Here is a 20,621-nt window from a genome sequence, read left to right as displayed (position 1 = left end):
CACACACACACTTGGGCAAAAGGTCAAGGGTGCCCTGGCTCACACAGTGGGGTGCATGCCATAGAGGAGGAAACAGGACCATAGAGGAGGAAACAGGACCATAGAGGAGGAAACAGGCCCTAGAGGAGGAAACAGACCATAGAGGAGGAAACAGGCCCTAGAGGAGGAAACAGACCATAGAGGAGGAAACAGGACCATAGAGGAGGAAACAGGACTATAGAGGAGGAAAGAGGACCATAGAGGAGGAAACAGGACCATAGAGGAGGAAACAGGCCCATAGAGGAGGAAACAGGCCATAGAGAAGGAAACAGGCCCTAGAGGAGGAAACAGGCCCATAGAGGAGGAAACAGGCCCCTGTAGGAGGAAACAGACCATAGAGGAGGAAACAGGGCCATAGAGGAGGAAACAGACCATAGAGGAGGAAACAGACCATGGAGGAGGAAACAGGCCCTAGAGGAGGAAACAGACCATAGAGGAGGAAACAGACCATAGAGAAGGAAACAGGCCCATAGAGGAGGAAACAGGCCATAGAGGAGGAAACAGACCATAGAGGAGGAAACAGGACCATAGAGGAGGAAACAGGACTATAGAGGAGGAAACAGGACCATAGAGGAGGAAACAGGACCATAGAGGAGGAAACAGGCCATAGAGGAGGAAACAGACCATAGAGGAGGAAACAGGACCATAGAGGAGGAAACAGGCCATAGAGAAGGAAACAGGCCCTAGAGGAGGAAACAGACCATAGAGGAGGAAACAGGACCATAGTGGAGGAAACTGGACCATAGAGGAGGAAACAGGCCATAGAGGAGGAAACAGGCCATAGAGGAGGAAACAGGACCATAGAGGAGGAAACAGGACCATAGAGGAGGAAACAGACCATAGAGGAGGAAACAGGACCATAGAGGAGGAAACAGACCATAGAGGAGGAAACAGGCCCATAGAGGAGGAAACAGGACCATAGAGGAGGAAACAGGACCATAGAGGAGGAAACAGGACCATAGAGGAGGAAACAGGACCATAGAGGAGGAAACAGGACCATAGAGGAGGAAACAGGACCATAGAGGAGGAAACAGGACCATAGAGGAGGAAACAGGACCATAGAGGAGGAAACAGACCATAGAGGAGGAAACAGGACCATAGAGGAGGAAACAGGACCATAGAGGAGGAAACAGGACTATAGAGGAGGAAACAGGACCATAGAGGAGGAAACAGGACTATAGAGGAGGAAACAGGACCATAGAGGAGGAAACAGGACTATAGAGGAGGAAACAGGCCATAGAGGAGGAAACAGGACCATAGAGGAGGAAACGGGACTATAGAGGAGGAAACAGACCATAGAGGAGGAAACAGGCCCTAGAGGAGGAAACAGGACCATAGAGGAGGAAACAGACCATAGAGGAGGAAACAGGCCCTAGAGGAGGAAACAGGACCATAGAGGAGGAAACAGGACCATAGAGGAGGAAACAGGACCATAGAGGAGGAAACAGGACCATAGAGGAGGAAACAGGACTATAGAGGAGGAAACAGGACGATTCATCCATTACCTGTGTGTCGCATGTTTTTGCATTTCATGTTGATTTTGGGGACCTTTCGATAGCCTTTGTGTGTCTTTTTCACTTGGATGGTGACACTTATTATTATGTCAGTGTATACAAACCAAATGGATGTTTTTACGCTCTGTTTCCCATCATCACTGTGTTTGAACCACTTCTATATCATCAAGGTGCCCCCATGCATTTCATCCCAAGCCCTTAGTGAGAATCTGAGCTGCCCTGTTTTGGGTGTGTGGTCTGGTTGGTGAGTATTACTCGTTGGGGTTAGGGTTGGGCTATGCCTGCTGCCTGCTTTAGCGGCAGCTAATGGGGATCCTAATAAAATAAAATAAAACATTTAAAAATACTTACTCTACTGCTCATTGAGTGTGGGTCCCTCTTGTGGCCACTTTGAGTGTGCTGCTGTTTGTAGCTTTTTCCACTTCTCAAGTTTAACCAAGGTATGCTAACTTGAACCCACTCAACTGCTATGGCAAATACATATGTCAAGTACTTTTAAATACTTGATCTGTGTTGATTTAGTTTGCCTGCTGTACAATGGAACCAATGGAATAGTCCCAAAAGTACAAACTCCAAGCTAAATCAACCACAACTCAAGTATTAGAATGCATTTGCCTTGATGTATTTGAGCCAGGTGTGGCAGGTTCCAGTCGTGAGGTTGTATCCAGACGTGGTACCCACGTAATGTGGTGCCCTAGGTGTTTTAACGGCCCACTTCCTTCCTGTTTCAGGCCTCCTCTCCTCCCGCCTCAGGCCTGATTGTAAGAGCAACAGTTTACATTACGACACTCCCTCATCCCTTTGACCACAGGGGGTTACCTTTCACAATCAGCCTCCCAATACAAATGGTGTTGTAAAAATCTTTGATTCGTGCAAACAACTGAACAAAATCAAGACTTTATAAATGAACTGTTTGGGTAACCCCCTTAGTGGTTCTATGCCATCTGAGACACCTAACTTAATATTCACTCAATCCTTGGGCTTGTTGTGCCTGCTGGTTAACACACCTAACACAATGGACACTGATGTATGATGTAGCACTAATGCTATAATGCTAATATTGTATGTTTTGGGGATGTAATGAAGCACTAATAACCCAACAGCCACTTCTTAACACTGACACAGACCTGTGTTTGTGACTGTCACCCTAGTGCCTTGTTGTGCCAGGAGACTGTCACCGAACGGAACTCAGTCACATGTTGTGGTCTGGTTGAGTCACAAAGATACACACTGACACAATCGATTAACTTTGAGTTCTCACACAACACACTTTCTCATTGCATTTTATTATTCATACATCATATCTGTGCAAAAATAGGTTTGTTTATGTATAGTAGCCTAGCAAGCCAGGTTTGGTTACGTATAGTAGCCTAGCAAGCCAGGTTTGGTTACATATAGTAGCCTAGCAAGCCAGGTTTAGTTACATATAGTAGCCTAGCAAGCCAGGTTTGGTTACATATAGTAGCCTAGCAAGCCAGGTTTGGTTCCATATAGTAGCCTAGCAAGCCAGGTTTGGTTATGTATAGTAGCCTAGCAAGCCAGGTTTAGTTACATATAGTAGCCTAGCAAGCCAGGTTTGGTTACATATAGTAGCCTAGCAAGCCAGGTTTGGTTACATATAGTAGCCTAGCAAGCCAGGTTTGGTTACATATAGTAGCCTAGCAAGCCAGGTTTAGTTACATATAGTAGCCTAGCAAGCCAGGATTGGTTATGTATAGTAGCCTAGCAAGCCAGGTTTGGTTACGTATAGTAGCCTAGCAAGCCAGGTTTGGTTACGTATAGTAGCCTAGCAAGCCAGGTTTGGTTACGTATAGTAGCCTAGCAAGCCAGGTTTGACAGAATGTGTAATCAGTGGAGGATGGGTACAGTAGGTTTAGCTTCTGTGTTGACCTGACAACTGTTCAGTGCCTTTAAACCTGTCAGAATTTTCTTCCTGACAATCACAACACCCACCACCACTATAGCCCCATCTCTTAATCCCTGTTCTCTAACCTCTGACCTCTGCCCCCTACCCTCTCTACAGGTCATCCGTAAGGGCTGGCTAACCATCAACAACATCAGCATCATTAAAGGTGGGGCCAAGGAGTACTGGTTTGTCCTGACCGCTGAGAGCCTGTCCTGGTTTAAGGATGATGAGGTGAGTTAGTCAACCCTCTTCAGGGTGGGTTAGTACGGTAGTCAATCACAGTAAGTTTGATGCAGTTTATGGCTAGATTTCTGGTGTTGGTGGATTGGAACATCATTTCTGGTTAATGTCTGGCAGAAGGGAGGACAGGGTAAACAAATGGTTTAAGAGTCTCTTTTGTTTGATATATCTGTAGAGGACATTTTATAAATCATACCTTCTGACTACTCACTGAATCACAACTCAACGGTGGTTCCCCATTGGCTCTTCAGTGGGGTTTCCCCTCCCCTTGAGATGCAGGGTGCTCCTTGATTGACTGAATGTTGCGTTCATCATAGCTTGGTGGGCTGGTGTCTGTCTGCCTGTCTGTGCCTGCTGTACAGGTTCCAGGAAGTTCTGCACAGCAAGTGTAGACAGGCAGACACACGGCAACTCCCGGAGTCAGCCAATCCATGCACTGGTCAGCAGATGACATCCATAGGTCATAGAAAGAGAGAGCGGGAAGAGGATATAAAATACTTTTGAGTCCTGTCCAGTGAATATGGCTGTGTATTGACCACATTCTGAACATAGAGAGGATTAAACTATGTGGACTGTTTGTGACCCTATCAGCTGTCTCGCCCACTTTGTCTGTCTTTGAGTTTCCCCATCTTTTCTTTCTGTCTCTCTTTCTCTCTCTCCACCTCTCCTCTCTCACTCCGTTGGGAGTTAAGGCATTTGGTTTTCTTTTGCACAACTGGAACAATCCCAAATCAAACCACTGGTCACACATACTCACACACATTATACAAACACACACATTTACACAAAAACGGTAATGTGTTGGCTTTATAAGGCATTATTTGATTATTAATAGGTATAGACATTAACTGGGTGGATCGTAGACATTCTCAAGTTCCATTGACTCTGAAGCAGTTCTGACATTCAACCAAGCATTTCTTTACTTTCCTTGTGCGTTTTACTGTATATTTATTCTACACACACACACACACACACACACACACACACACACACACACACACACACACACACACACACACACACACACACACACACACACACACACACACACACACACACACACTTGATTAGACACACACACACTCTAGCTCTGCACCCCCCCGCCTCTTTCTTGGTGCAGTTGGCAGTTTCTCTGGAACAGCACACATTCTTGGCAAGTTTTTAATCCAAACATCAGCCTCCAATGATTCAGTGGGGAGAAATCCCCTATTAAATGACAATATTCCTCCCTCTCTGTTTCTGAACCCAACACCCCTTCAATATCCAAACCATCTATCAGCAATGCCAACCCACAGCCTCTGAAATACCACCCTAACAGTACAGTAAAATACCCCTTCATTATGCAAACCATCTATCAACAATACCAACCCACAGCCTCTGAAATACCACCCTAACAGTGCAGTAAAAGCATTCCCAACACCATTGCTAATCCTAGCAAGCATACTACACCCACCGCTAATTCCAATCTCTATACAGTATACAACCCCAATACGGTACTTTACCCCAACAATACCACTGATTCCTATACATCCTCTCAACACCGCCATCTACTAACCCCACCAAACTACCAAACCACCAGGCCACTCCCCTCGCTGGTTTATTATATCATCAGTGAAGTAATATTTCTCGCTGATTTCCGCTTGCACACCCTGGGCAATATGAAGAACATCTTTCACACAATAGTTTGATCACAGAATGAAATGATTTACTATTATATTTAATCACTATGAGTTTGACTGTATATTTAGGCTACATAGTTACTGTAACCGCCCAACCCCAATGAAGTACTAGAAGTATGTGTTTGTATTTGAAGCAGGAGTTGATGGATGGGTTGACCACTGTTCTGTGTCTGATTCTATGGAGCCGCTGCTGCTCCTCCCTTTACTGCACCAGAGCCAATCAGGGCTGAATTCTTTGTGCAAGGGAGCCTATACATTTCTATTACTGTTGTTCTGTACATTTAGCAGAAAGACTGTTTCAAAGACATTACAACACATTGGTCTAGACCTGACTATGAAAAAAACAACTTTGTTATAGCATAGGCATTATCTTCAGGAAACTGATGTTATACACGTGTTGCATAAATAAAATAAGTGTTTAAAAAAATGCAGTTACAACAGCCACAAAGTACAAATAGGATGCCCTAGTGAGAACCGATAGTTAACACACACAGTAAAGGAGGAAGCAGAGACGAGCAGGCAGCTCTGGAAGATACTCCATGGTGGAGTGTGGCTAATCAAACCCACTCCTTGAAAGCCAATGTTTCCCCAAAGAGAAGAGAAGTGCTTCCCTGCCCAGTCTAACCAATGTGCAGACTACTGTACACCAGTATGACAATGAACAGGTAGTCTGAACACTGGGAGGACGGAGCCGGATAGACAGACTCAGAGTGTCAGGCCATTCCAGAGGCAGTAGGGCTGCACGGTTGCTGCTCTTTGCCTTCCTCCCTCATCCTCCTCCATTTTGGCATCAAGAAGTAGGGAACCCCCACCCGATCCCCAAAATCACTGTTTTCTTTTCACCAGTCTGCGTCACCTCTTCTCCCCCTCTCTCGTTAGGTTTTTTGTTTATTGTGTTTCTGTGTGTCGCTCCCATCGCGGTCCGTTTGGGTCATGCCGGCCAGGCAGAGTATCCAGGCTTGACGTGGCACATTCACTCAGATGACCGACCGGGACAGACTGGCTAAGCACTCTGGGAGGGGATATTACAAAAAAGAGAGAGGGAAAGAGAAAGGGAGGGAAAGAGAGTGAGAGAGATGGAGGAAGAGGGAGGGACCCGTGTGGCCATATATGGGTTGGAGTGACCCCTTGGGGAATACAAACTAGAGAGGTCTGCAAAGTGTATTTTTCATTTCTCATTTTCTACTCCCATTGTTTTGTCTAGTAATACCCTACCATGGCTTTGCAGGGGTCAGATCTAGGCACCTCTGTTGTTCCAGTTTTCTAAATCCTTCGTTTTGTTTCTTCTTCAGGTCTCCCTCTCTTTCTTAACTTCACTCTGGAAGTTCTTCCCCTCCCTCCCTCCTTCCCTCCTCTCCTTCTCTCCTTCCCTCCTGCCCCCTTCTCTCCCTCCTTCCCTCCTTCCCTCCTTCCCTCCTTCCCTCCTTCCCTCCTTCTCTCTGTCTCTCTGTACTGTTAAGCGGTAGCAGATGTTAAGTCAACACCAGGCTGTCATTTAATCTCTCCCCCCCTCTCTCTCCTTTTCTCACTCTCTCTCTCTACCTCTCCCTCTCTCTCTATCCCTCTCTCAACCTCCTTACCCGACAAATCAGGCAGGAAGTGGGCCCCTCTGGAATGGAAAGAAAAAATATTGAAGAAATAAGAGGGGGAGGGTTAATAGAGAGAGAGATAGAGAGAGAAAGAGAGAGAATGTGAGAGTGAAGAATTGAGATGGTGAGGATGGAGAGATGGATGGATTGAGTGATGGAGAGATGGATGAATTGAGTGATGGAGAGATGGATGGATTGAGTTATGGAGAATTTTACATGACTTTTTACTCTCCATCTTGACTTGTTGCACCCACCTTTAAAACTTTGTCATGCTCAGTGTTATCCAGACAAGCAGCCCTCTGTTTCTTCTGATGAGTCCCCTGAGTCCCCTGAGTCCCCTGTGTTTCTCCACATCTGTGTTTCCATAGCCAGAAGGTTTCCTCCAGCCCAGCTCCACCTCCCGTAGCAAGAAGGTTTCCTCCAGCCCAGCTCCACCTCCCGTAGCAAAAAGGTTTCTTCCAGCCCAGCTCCCCCTCCCGTAGCAAGAAGGTTTCCTCCAGCCCAGCTCCCTCTCCCGTAGCCAGAAGGTCTCCTCCAGCCCAGCTCCCCTCCCGTAGCCAAAAGGTTTCCTCAAGCCCCAGCTCCACCTCCCGTAGCCAGAAGGTTTCCTCCAGCCCAGCTCCATCTCCCGTAGCCAAAGGGTTTCCTCCAGCACCAGCTCCCTCTCCCGTAGCTAGAAGGTTTCCTCCAGCCCCATCTCCCTCTCCCGTAGCCAGAAGGTTTCCTCCAGCCCCAGCTCCACCTCCCGTAGCCAGGGTTTCCTCCAGCCCCATCTCCACCTCCTGTAGCCAGAAAGTTTCCTCCAGCCCCAGCCCCAGGCCCCAGCCCCAGCTCCATCTCCCGTAGCCAGAAGGTTTCCTCCAGCCCCAGCTCCCTCTCCCGTAGCCAGAAGGTTTCCTCCAGCACCAGCTCCCTCTCCCGTAGCCAGAAGGTTTCCTCCAGCCCCAGCTCCCTCTCCCGTAGCCAGGTTTCCTCCAGCCCCAGCTCCACCTCCTGTAGCCAGAAAGTTTCCTCCAGCCCCAGCCCCAGGCCCCCTCCCTCATCCCATAGCCAGAAGGTTTCCTCCAGCCCCAGCTCCCTCTCCCGTAGCCAGAAGGTTTCCTCCAGCACCAGCTCCCTTTCCCGTAGCCAGAAGGTTTCCTCCAGCCCCAGCTCCCTCTCCCGTAGCCAGGTTTCCTCCAGCCCCAGCTCCACCTCCCGTAGCCAGAAAGTTTCCTCCAGCCCCAGCCCCAGGCCCCCTCCCTCATCCCATAGCCAGAAGGTTTCCTCCAGCCCCAGCCCCAGGCCCCCTCCCTCATCCCATAGCCAGAAGGTTTCCTCCAGCCCCAGCCCCAGGCCCCCCTCCCTCATCCCATAGCCAGAAGGTTTCCTCCAGCCCCAGGTCCCCCTCCCTTACAGATGTACCATGGAGAACGACTGTGTCTTGACCAACACACTAATGACTTCCACATGTAGGCTTTCTCTTTCTCTCTCCCTTACCCTCCCTCTCCTGCCCCGCTCTACCTCTCACTCTCATTATTCTTCCCTTTTTCCACCTCCCCTCTATCTCCCCCTCTGTGCTCCCCCACCCTCTCTCCTCTCCCCTGCGCTCCCCCTAAATTCTCCCTCTCCTTGTCTCCACATTCCCCTTCTCTCTCTTTTCCCTGGATCGTCGCCCAAGTCGCCCAATTAAGCCAACCTCTTGATTAAAAATCGAACCAAAAAATATACATCATTTGACACACAAAGATCAGACAGTAATCAGAAAAGAAGTATGCATTTCCATGCTATGGTTCTTTGCATTTGCTTGTTTCTATTGTCAAACCTGATGGCCTCTTCCTTTCTGTTTGTGTTTCTCAGGAGAAGGAGAAGAAATACATGCTCCCTCTTGACAACCTGAAGGTGCGAGACGTGGAGAAAGGCTTTATGTCCAGCAAGCACGCCTTCGCCATCTTCAACACCGAGCAGAGGTCTGGAACCAGACACATCCTAATAGAGTTAACTTTTAATATTGTAGCGGTACACAAGGGTTCTTCGGCTGTGCCCTTAGGGGAACCTTTTTGGTTCCATGTAGAACTCTGTCTGTTTTCCAGGTAGAACCCTCTGTGAAACCCTTAAGGGTTCTACCTGGAACCAAAAATGGTTATTCAAAGAGTTCACCTATGCGGACAGCCGAAGAACCCTTTTAGGTTCTACTGTAGATAGCACCTTTTTTTCTAAGTGTACTTTTACTTTAAATATTCTTACTTTGGTACTACTACTAATAACACAAACTGTACAGGAAGACAGAAACCAATGTGGCTGGTGGGCTTCTTCTCTTCCTAGGCTTTATTTAACTAGATGGGCCTGCCACCCCCTGCCTTGACCCCTAAGGGGACCTGGAAGCAGTGTATCTAACTTCCTCCTCCCCTCCCCCGTGTTGTGGTCCGACAGGAACGTGTACAAGGACAACCGTTTCCTGGAGCTGGCCTGTGACACTCAGGATGAGGTGGACAGTTGGAGGGCTTCTCTCCTACGCGCTGGGGTCTACCCCGAAAGATCTTCCAATGTGAGTGACTGCTGCACGGGCCACCAGCGTTGGGGACAATTCCATTTCCATTCAGTCTATTCACAAAGCCAGCCGAATTGGCTGAATCTAAATGGAATTGACCTCGACCCTGGTGCCCACCACAGTGACCACTTCCTGTCACCCCATATTAGTCACTGACTCACTGTAACTCCTGTCTACCACATCTTACGTATTACCCATGACTACCCCTCACTCCCTTCCCATGTTGCACTTCTGTCATATCTATTCTTATTATTTATTAATTTTTCTTAAACCTGTGTGCTTGCATGGTAATGTACATTGCTAAATATGCATTTTGAATGTACAATCCAGTATACAGTACCAGTCAAACATTTGGACACACCTACTCATTCTAGGGTTTTTCTTTATATTTACTATTTTCCACATTGTAGAAGAATAGTGAAGAATGGAATCATGTAATAACCAAAAAAGTGTTAAACAAATGAAAATATATTTTATATTTGAGATTCTTCAAAGTAGCCCCACCCTTTGCATGGATGACAGCTTTGCAGACTCTTGGCATTCTCTCATCCAGCTTCACCTGGAATGCTTTTCCAACAGTCTTGAAAGAGTTCCCACATATGCTGAGTACTTGTTGGCTCCAACTCATCCCAAACCATCTCAATGGTCAGGTGATTGTGGAGGCCAGGACATCTGATGCAGCACTCCATCACTCTCCTTCTTGGTCAAATAAAATAGTCCTTACACAGCCTGGGGGTGAGTTGGGTCATTGTTTTGTTGAAAACCATATGATAGTTCCACTAAGCGCGAACCAGATGGGATGGTGTATCGATGCAGAATGCTGTGGTAGCCATGCTGGTTAAGTGTGCCTTGAATTCTAAATAAATCACTGACAGTGTCCCCAGCAAAGCACCCCCACTCCATCACACCATATTTCCACCGGTCTAATGTCCATTGCTCTGGTTTCTTGGCCCAAGCAAGTCTCCTCTTATTATTTGTGTCCTTTAATAGTGGTTTCTTTGCAGCAATTCAACCATGAAGGCCTGATTCACACAGTCTCCTCTGAAAAGTTGATGTTGAGATGTGTCTGTTACTTGAACTCTGAAGCATTTATTTGGGCTTCAGTTTCTGAGGCTGGTAACTAATGAACTTCTCTGCACCAGAGGTAATTGGGTTTTCCTTTCCTGTGGCGGTCCTCATGAGAGCCAGTTTCATCATAGCGCTTGATGGTTTTTGCGACTGCACTTGAAATAACTTTCACATTTCTAGAAATGTTCCGCTTTGACTGACCTTCATGTCTTAAAGTAATGATGGACTGTCATTTCTCTTTGCTTATTTGAGCTGTTCTTGCCATATTATGGACTTGGTCTTCTACCAAATAGGGCCATCTTCTGTATACCACCCCTACCTTGTCACAACACAACTGATGGGTCATATCCATTAAGAAGAAAATCAATTCCACAAATGTACTTTTAACAAGGTACACCTGTTAATTGAAATGCATTCCAGCTGACTACTAAGAGTGTGCAAAGCTGTCATCAAGGCAAAGATTGGCAACTTTGAAGTTTCTCAAATATAAAATAGATTTAGATTAGTTTAACACTTTTTTGGTCACTACATGATTCCATGTGTGTTTTGATGTCTTTAATATTATTCTACAATGTTGAAAATAGTACAAATAAAGAAATACACTTAAATGAGTAGGTGTGTCCAAACTTTTGACTGGTACTGTATGCTTTTACAATTTAAAAAAGTCATATCTCTCCTATCACTTCCCAAGTGACTCATCATATCACTTTAATCTCTCCATCCTCTCTGTCTTTCTCCCTGAAGATTGATGTAAGTGTGAAGATGATGTAACTAGTCACAATAGCTGTAGGCTACATTTTGTTGATATGCTATTCGTACTTGTAACTCATTTTTGTTAAAAGATTTTAGCCCTTTTTAAAAGCATGTGCTATGGTTGTTTCTGATGTACAGAGCTTTGTGATTTCCGTTTGTAATGAAAAGCGCACTACAAATAAAGTTATTATTATTTGTCATTGATAAACACAATTTTTCTGCATCTAAAGATGCAAACCACTAGCTCTGTATTGCTAAATACAGGTGTGTTAAAACTAAAAGCCCTTTTCCTCCAGGTGGAGAGTGAGGGCGGCGGCTCCTCGTCCTCGTCCCAGGACAACTTTTCCATGGACCCTCAGCTGGAGCGAAAAGTGGAAACCATCCGCAACCTGGTCGACTCCTACATGGCCATCGTCAACAAGTGCATCCGCGACCTCATGCCCAAGACCATTATGCACCTCATGATCAGCAATGTAAGAGACCTCTGCTTCACGCTGGCGTAGTGCTATCAGAACTGGGTTCAAATGGTAGTTGAAATCTTTAAAATACCTTCAGCGTCAGCTTGAGCCTGACTGGTGGGCAACTTTTTAGATTATTCTAATGGTTTCTTTGTGCTAGGCAAGCTAAATCAAATCAGATTTTATTTGTCACATAAACAACAGTTGTAGACCGATGGAAAGTTAAATATATACAGGAAGTACCAGGTAATAACATGGCAATATACAGGAAGTACCAGGTAATAACATTGCTATATACAGGAAAGTACGAGGTAATATGATGGCTATATACAGGGAGTACCAGGTAATAACATGGCTCTATACAGGGAGTACCAGGTAATAACATGGCTCTATACTGAGAGTACCAGGTAATAACATGGCTATATATTGAGAGTACCAGGTAATAACATGGCTCTATACAGGGAGTACCAGGTAATAACATGGCTCTATACTGAGAGTACCAGGTAATAACATGGCTCTATACAGGGAGTACCAGGTAATAACATGGCTCTATACTGAGAGTACCAGGTAATAACATGGCTCTATACAGGGAGTACCAGGTAATAACATGGCTCTATACTGAGAGTACCAGGTAATAACATGGCTCTATACAGGGAGTACCAGGTAATAACATGGCTCTATACAGGGAGTACCAGGTAATAACATGGCTCTATACTGAGAGTACCAGGTAATAACATGGCTCTATACAGGGAGTACCAATACCGAGTTGATGTGTAGCGGTACGAGGTAATATTTTTATTATTTTATTTAACCTTTATTTCTCTAGGCAAGTCAGTTAAAAACAAATTCTTATTTACAATGATAGCCTACCCCGGCCAAACCCGGATGCCGCTGGGCCAATTGTGTACCGCCCTACGGAACTCCCAATCACAGCCAGATGTGATGCAGCCTGATGGCTATATAGACATGGCTATACACAGGGAGTAGCTGTAACGAGTCAATGTGTAGGGGTATGATGTAATTGAGGTAGCTATGTACATATAGAAAAGGGGTAAAGTGAGTCAATGCATATAGTACAGGTAGCCGTTTGATTAGCTATTTAGCAGTCTAGTTTAGCAGTCTAATGGCTTGGAAGTAGAAACTGTTCAGGGTCCTATTGGTTCCAGACTTTCTGCATTGGTAAATCAAACAGGCTGGGTTACCGTAAAGCACTAGCTGACAATTATTGTTGTAATAAGGGCTTTATAAACATATCTGAATGAGTGATTGATTTATCCATCAATTCTCTCTCCTGCCACCAGGTGAAGGACTTCATCAACGCGGAGCTGCTGGCCCAGCTGTACTCAGCCGGGGACCAGGGTGCCCTGATGGATGAGTCCCAGGAGCAGGTCCAGAGGAGGGATGAGGTCCTCAGGACCCACCAGTCCCTGAAGGAGGCCCTGGCCATCATAGGAGACATCTCCACCACCACCATCTCCACCCCCATGCCGCCGCCCGTGAACGACTGGCGCAGTGGAGGCGGCAACAGGTAGGCATCCTGGTAGTCCATTGAGAAGGACTACCCTAGACCCTAGACATTGATCTAAGTGTAGTGGAGTCAACTCTTGTTCTAATAATGGTGAAGATGTTGGGATTGGCCAGCAGGAGACCCGGGTTTGCACTGATTTCCAAGAAGACTATGTTATTATTATTATTAAATTTTTTACTTGGATAGTGTTGCGAAATAAAAAAAGGAAATCATAAATAGTTAAGTCTATATTATCTGTTATGTCAAGAATATGTCATACACGAGAGGTCACTGAGGGCCATATCTCCACCCCCCCAGGTCTCCTCCAACCAGCCCCACTGGTTCCAGGAGGATGTCATCAGGCCAGCGCCCTAGTCCCGGAGGGGGGCGAGGGGCTCCACCCCCTCCTAACCGCCCAGGACCCCTGGGGCCCTTCAACAACAGTGCTGATAGCCCCCAGGTCCCCAGCCGCCCCAACCGGGCCCCTCCCAGCATCCCCAGGTGAGGCCAGCCCAGGGCCTATGTGCTCCTTTATGGCTCAGTTGGTCAGAGCATGATCGTGTGTACTAAGAGCAAGGGTTTAATTCACACAGGGATCACAAACTAAAAATGTATGCACTCATTGTAAATTGCTTTGGCCTTTAGATTAAAGGGTCTGATACAGTATGTATACATAGAGACCACAGGAGGTAGGTGGCACCTTAATTGGGGAGGACGGGTTGGTGGTAATGGCTGGAGCGTAATAAGTGGGACGGTATCAAATACATCAAAGACATGGTTTCTATGTGTTTGATGCCATTCCATTTGCTCCGTTCCAGACATTATTATGAGCCGTCCTGCCTTCGCTAGCCTCAACTGATAGATACACTGAACACTATTTGGTACCCATTACTAGTGGTAACGATCAGTTTTTCCTGACCATATAACCTGACTCAGCTCCCTACATCATGTATAGAAGTTCCACTGTCTAATTTAAAGGGGAATATTTTAAGGGTTATTATACTGAACAAAAATGTAAACGCAACATGTAAAGTGTTGGCCACATGTTTCATGAGCTGAAATAAAAGATCCCAGAAATGTTCCAAACGTACAAAAAGCTTATTTCTGTTACATCCCTGTTAGTGAGCATTTCTCCTTTACCAAGATAATCCATCCACCTGACAGGTGTGGCATATCAAGAAGCTGGTAAAACAGCATGATCATTAAACAGGTGCACCTTGTGCTGGGGACAATAAGAGGCCACTCTAAAATGTACAGTTTTGTCACACAACACAATGCCACAGATGTCTCAAGTTGAGGGAGTGTGCAATTGACATGCTGACTGCAGGAATGTCCACCAGAGCTGTTGCCAGAGAATTGAATGTTCATTTCTCTATCATAAGCCCCCTCCAACGTCATTTTAGAGATTTTAGCAGTACATCCAACCGACCACGTGTAAACACGCCAGCCCAGGACCTCCACATCCGGTTTCTTCACCTGCGGGATATTCTGAGACCAGCCACCCAGACAGCTGATGAAACTGAGGAGTATTCCTGTCTGTAATAAAGCCCTTTTGTGGGGAACAACTCATTCTGATTGGCTGGGCCTGGCTCCCAAGTGGATGGGCCTATGCCCTCCCAGACCCATCCATGGCTGCACCTCTGCCCAGTCATGTGAAATCCATAGATTCGGGCCTAATGAATTTATTTAAATTGACTGATTTCCTTATATGAGCTGTAACTGTAGAGTAGGGGCCTGAGGGCACACACTTAATGTGTTGTGAAGTCTGTTGTGAATGTATTGTAAGGTTTTTAAAATTGTATAACTGCCTTAATGTTGCTGGACCCCTGCCTTGGCAGCAGCTAATGGGGATCCTTAATACAAATGACCAAATACATTTTTTTTTTTTATTGTTGCATGTTGCGTTTATATTCTTGTTCAGTATCGATCAACTAAAACACACAAACACATTCCAGTAGTTTGTGGTTACTGAAGCAAGGAAGTCCACCAGCTGAAGTATTTCTCAACACCACTTCCAAATTCAGGATGCCACTTTTTCTCTGTTTCTTTCTCTGAAGTCACTATTTCTCTTTTAACACCTGTCCTTTATGCTATTGCTAATGGCCTGTTTTTAACCCTTTTTCAACTAACTTAACTCTCTGCTTCTCTCCAACTCTCCTACTCTCTTCTCTCTCTCTCTCTCTCTCTCTGTCATACTTCGTCCTCTAAACACTACTGCCCTCCCACCCTCCCTTCCTCCCCCGCCCCCAGTCGGCGACCTCCTCCTTCTCCAACAAGAAATGTCCCCCCATCTTAAGCAGTCAAAGGAGCTTGTGATCTCTTAAGGGCCTAGCGCTCATCCCCTAGCGCTCATCCGTCCCCATACCAACCCCATTCCCCCTATCCTCCACAAGCCCCTCTTCTGTCTATCCTTTACATAGTGCAGACATTGAACCTTTTGCCCTCTGTCCCTGACCCCTGACCTCACGCCAGGTGACGATCGATGTCCATGTATCTATGTACAGTATGGTGCTTGTCTTGTGGTGTATCTTTCTGTATGTGTGCTTGTGCTCACCTGTGGTCCAGGTCTGTTTAGCAGATCCAGTTCCGACTGAGTTTCAGCCCCTAGAAAACCTCCATCTCCCTTACCTAGAACCCAACTTGCTGTCCCTAGAACCCCATCCTCACCCTCCACCCATCTCCACCTAGACCCCACTTGCTGCTTCTCTACATATCTATGCTCAGCAGTGGCACTGCCCTACCCACTCCAAAATGCAGCATGGCACATAGGTTGCTTTTATTGCATGTGTGTGTGTGTGTGTGTGTGTGTGTGTGTGTGTGTGTGTGTGTGTGTGTGTGTGTGTGTGTGTGTGTGTGTGTGTGTGTGTGTGTGTGTGTGTGGGGAGGGGGACTAATTGGCCTATCTAGGCCAAGTTAGTTTTAGTATCATATATTACATATTGTACAACACCTTCTTTCTGTGGGTTATTGGCTAGGTGTTCGTTCTTCTCTTAGAGAGGAAAGAATATGTCTTAGTGGAGTGTGTGTGCGTGTGTGTGTGAATGTAAGTGTGTGCGTATATTTGTGCATATATATGTGTGTGAGAGTGTGCCAACACGTGTGCATGTATTGTCTGTCTGCACGTTGGTTTGATGTTTGAGTTGTAAGCTGTTAATAAATCAAGACCCTTGGGACTAATTTGATGTTGGATTACTGTGTGATTTGTTCCTGTGTTGTAGTAGCAGTCAATACACATAGAACAAGGCTGAGGACATTGTTCAAAGCAAAACAGCCTCAATAAATGGTATGCCTGTATCTACTGTATCACTGGTCAAGTGGAGATCTTCCTCACACCTTTAAGCTCAAACTCACAGAGGCTGGCTGGCGAGATGGAAGGAAGTATTCCCAACACACAGAGAGACAGAGAAATACACTGATATTACCGGACACAATTATGGGAAGATACATATCTCTGTGTGACTGAGAACAGTGACATTCTCCATTTAGCCTTTGCCTCAGGTTGGATTCAAACCTCCCCTGTGTTCATGACTGATCACATGCCACTTCAGAACTGTGTAAAACATATCCTTCTCTCACTGTCCTCCTCCTCTCCCCGTCCTCTCCTTTTCTCCTCTCCCTCTTCCTCCCCAGTCCCGAGTCCAGTCAGCCACTGTGCCCAGAGCTTAAGGTGGATTTGTGTAAAGTGCTCTCTGTCAGTTTGTTATTGTGTATGTATGTGGTCCTCTTTTGAGACTGTGTTCTGCAGTACATACATACACACCAAGGTATTAATTATACAGAGGTGACTGTTGACTATAATGACCTTGTTACAATCTAGCACTTGTTCTCTCAATGTCTCTAGTGTTCTCTCGCTCTACTTCTCTAAATAGATCAATTAGACCGCCATAGTGGCATGAGTTACAAGTCTGTATTGCCAAAGTTAATTATAGAAAGGAAATCATACAATATCAAGCAGAACATCAACAATGTGGTTCCTATAGTTATGAAAATATATTGTATGTAGGAGGATTTAGATTAATTGGGAATTGAATTGCAACAGTGGTTCTTTTCTTTCTGTGTGTCTGTATCTCTCTTCAATAAACTATTCCCCTCCCACTTTCCCTTTGTCCAAAATGTTTCTCTTCAAAATGTATTAATCTGATTAACCCATGCAGGCTAAACTATTAGCCCCTCCACTGGAAACAGTAGCTGAACATACAAGTTGTTGAAAGGACATTCACAGACTGCACTGCACATAATACTAAGACAGAAGGTTTGTTTAAATGAATCAGATATGAAACTCAACTAAAATCAACTGATTTTATTGTGGTGGATTTATTAGGCTATCATCACCATGATCTATAATGATAGTTATACAGACAGGAACAGTACACTTATTTTCCCAGAAGATGGCGCTGGTTAGCCATAAGTAACTGCAGGCCGTCACTTATTATCAGGCAGATGAACACGTCCTCATCTGCATTGAGTTGCATTGCATCACTTTTGTTTTTCTTTTGACATGAAGTACTGTTCTACACAGAGTAGACTACGTTTAAAAAAAAAGTTGTAATATGTACAGAATAATTTTGTTATTGTCATAGCTGGGCTATTTCTAAAAGACAATGAGAAAATAAAGCAACTCGGAATACATATTTTTCTGTTGAAAGCTCCAACTTGTCCATGTGGGGACAAACGACATTAGGAGGGCTAGCTCGGAACTGCTGAAAATTGATTTTAAAGAACTGATTCTAAGGATGAAAGATTCCAAAAAGCGGCCAATTATTTCAGGCCCGGTACCATCAATGGGCCACGGCTGTGAAAGATTCTGCAGGCTACTGACATTACACACCTGGCTAAAAGACTACTGTAGCTCTGCTGCCATAACTTTTATAGATAACTTTGACAATTTTTGGAAACAGAAGATGCTCTACAGGAATTATGGAGTCCATCAAATCATCCTAGCTCCTGGACTCTGTCCGCGCATTTCAAGGCTGCATTGAGACAATGACTTATCCATGACCCAGGCCCTGCTCAGATAATCCCCACCATTGTGTCGCTGAGCTGTTGTAGTGCTGCTGCAAATGTACATTGGCCCAGGGGTATTAGCAGTCATCATGTAAGAACATGCAATTTATGTCCCTCTAACTCCCCTCAATGCCTCTGTCAATCCTACAGCTATTGTATGCAGTAAAACAGTCCTGTAGCTTAGCATCTGCTTCGTCTGACCACTTTTTTATTGAACTAGTCACTGGTGCTTCCTGCTTTAATTTTTGCTTGTGAGCAGGAATCAGGAGGATAGAATTATGTTCAGATTTGCCAAATGGAGGGCGAGGGAGAGCTTTTTATGTGTCTCTGTGTGTGGAGTAAAGGTGGTCCAGAGTTTTTTCCCCTTTGGTTGCACATTTAACATGCTGATAGACATTTGGTAAGACGGATTTAAGTTTCCCTGCATTAAAGTCCCCGGCTACTCTGGGTGAGCGTTTTCCTGTTTGCTTATTGCGGAATACAGCTCATTCAGTGCGGTCTTAGTGCCAGAATCAGTCTGTTGTGGTATGGAGACAGCCTTGAAAAATACAGATGAAAACTCTCTAGGTAGATAGTGTGGTGTACAGCTTATCATGAGATACTCTGCCTCAGGCGAGCAAAACCTCGAGACTTCCTTGCATATCGTGCATCAGCTGTTATTTACAAAATTACATAGTCCACCTCCCCTTGTCTTACCAGACGCCGCTGTTCTGTCCTGCAGATACGGCGTATAACCAGCTAACTGTATGTTGATAATGTTGTCGTTCAGACATGAAGCATAAGCTATTACAGTTTGAATGTCCCGTTGGTAGTTTAATCTTCCATGTAGGTCATCGATTTTATTTTCAAAAGATTGCACGTTTGCTATTAGAATGGAAGGAAGTGGGGGATTATTTGATCGCCTACGAATTGTCCGAAGGCAGCCCGTCCTCTGGCCTCTTTTTCTCTGCCTTCTCTTCAAATTACGGGGATCTGGGCCTGTTCCCTCGGAAGCAGTATATCATTCAAGTCGGGCTCGTCGGACAAAAAAGGATTCTGCCAGTCCGTTTTGAGTAATCGCAGTCTTGATGTCCAGAATATGTTTTCGGTCATAAAAGTTGGTAGCAGCAACATTATGTACAAAATAAGTTACAAACAAAGCAAAGAAACTAACAAAAAACACAATTAGTTAGGAATACGTAAAACGTCAGCCTTGTTCTCCGGCACCATCTTGTCCACTAAATACCTCCCCTTAATCTGGCCCTTCCTTATGTTCCTTCCCCAGGCAGTATTGTTTCTGTTATTCATGTCTAGACGCTACTCCTACGTTGGATCGTTCCATGTTATTTGTCATATTAAACTTACCACCTGCACCTGCTTCTCAACTCCAGTGTCTACGTTACACCCACTAAACGCAAACCAGATGGGAAGGCATATTGCTGCAGAATGCTGTGGTAGCCATGCTGGTTAAGTATGCCTTGAATTCTAAATAAATCCCTGACACGTTCACCAGCAAAGCCCCCCTACACCATCACACCACCTCTTCCATGCTTCATGGTGGGAACCACACATGCGGAGATCATCCGTTCACCTACTCTGCGTCTCACAAAGACACGGCGGTTGGATCCAAATATCTCAAAATTGGACTCATCAGACCGAAGGACAGATTTCCACCGGTCTAATGTCTAATGTTCATTGCTCGTGTTTCTTGGACCAAGCAAGTCTCTTCTTTTTTTATCTTTTTTTACAGAAATTCGACCATTAGGCCTGATTCACGCTGTCTCCTTTGAACAGTTGATGCTGAGATGTATCTGTTACATGAACTCTGCGAAGCATTTATTTGGGCTGCAATCTGAGGTGCAGTTAACTCTAATGAACTTATTCTCTAAAACAGAGGTAACTCTGGGTCTTCCTTTCATGTGACTGTCCTCATGAGAGCCAGTTTCATCATAGCGCTTGATGGTTTTTGCGACTGCACTTGAAGAAACTTTCAAAGTTTTTACATTTTTCAGATTGACTTTATCTTAGCTTATTTTGAGCTGTTCTTGCCATAATATAGACTTGGTATTTTACCAAATAGGGCTATCTTCTGAATACCACCCCTACCTGGACACAACACAACTGGCACACCTGTTAATTAAAATGCATTCCAGGAGGAGAAGCTGGTTGAGAGAATGCCAAGAGTGTGCAAAGCTGTCATCAAGGCACAGGGTGGCTACCTTGAATAATCTCTAATATAAAATATTTGATTTGTTTAACACTTTTTTGGTTACTACGTGATTCTACATTTGATAGTTTTGATGTCTTAACTATTATTCTACAATGTAGAAAATAGTACAAATAAATAAAAACCCT

At 45.1% G+C, this 20,621-nt stretch overlaps 1 protein-coding gene across 3 annotated transcripts in view; it reads left to right on the top strand.

The window, feature by feature from the left end:
* The window catches only part of LOC112260683 (dynamin-3), a 40,115-nt gene extending 22,734 nt beyond the window's left edge, over positions 1 to 17,381 (top strand). For 2 of the 3 annotated variants that reach the window (XM_042328861.1, XM_042328862.1), the window contains exons 15-22: positions 3,577 to 3,690; positions 8,807 to 8,916; positions 9,380 to 9,494; positions 11,310 to 11,315; positions 11,615 to 11,791; positions 13,078 to 13,304; positions 13,602 to 13,784; positions 15,534 to 17,381. In XM_042328861.1, coding sequence (XP_042184795.1) covers positions 3,577 to 3,690; positions 8,807 to 8,916; positions 9,380 to 9,494; positions 11,310 to 11,315; positions 11,615 to 11,791; positions 13,078 to 13,304; positions 13,602 to 13,784; positions 15,534 to 15,579 — 978 coding nt within the window. In that variant the 3' untranslated portion in view covers positions 15,580 to 17,381. The remainder of the gene's footprint in view (positions 1 to 3,576; positions 3,691 to 8,806; positions 8,917 to 9,379; positions 9,495 to 11,309; positions 11,316 to 11,614; positions 11,792 to 13,077; positions 13,305 to 13,601; positions 13,785 to 15,533) is intronic. The other variant, XM_042328863.1, reaches the window with a different exon arrangement.
* The last annotated feature ends 3,240 nt before the right edge of the window (positions 17,382 to 20,621 follow it).

This window comes from Oncorhynchus tshawytscha, linkage group LG10 (genome assembly GCF_018296145.1).
Source record: "Oncorhynchus tshawytscha isolate Ot180627B linkage group LG10, Otsh_v2.0, whole genome shotgun sequence".
In the NCBI taxonomy this organism is placed as follows: Eukaryota; Metazoa; Chordata; class Actinopteri; order Salmoniformes; family Salmonidae; genus Oncorhynchus; species Oncorhynchus tshawytscha.
Note: the sequence above shows the minus strand (reverse complement) of the source record. Positions and strands in the feature narration are given on the sequence as shown.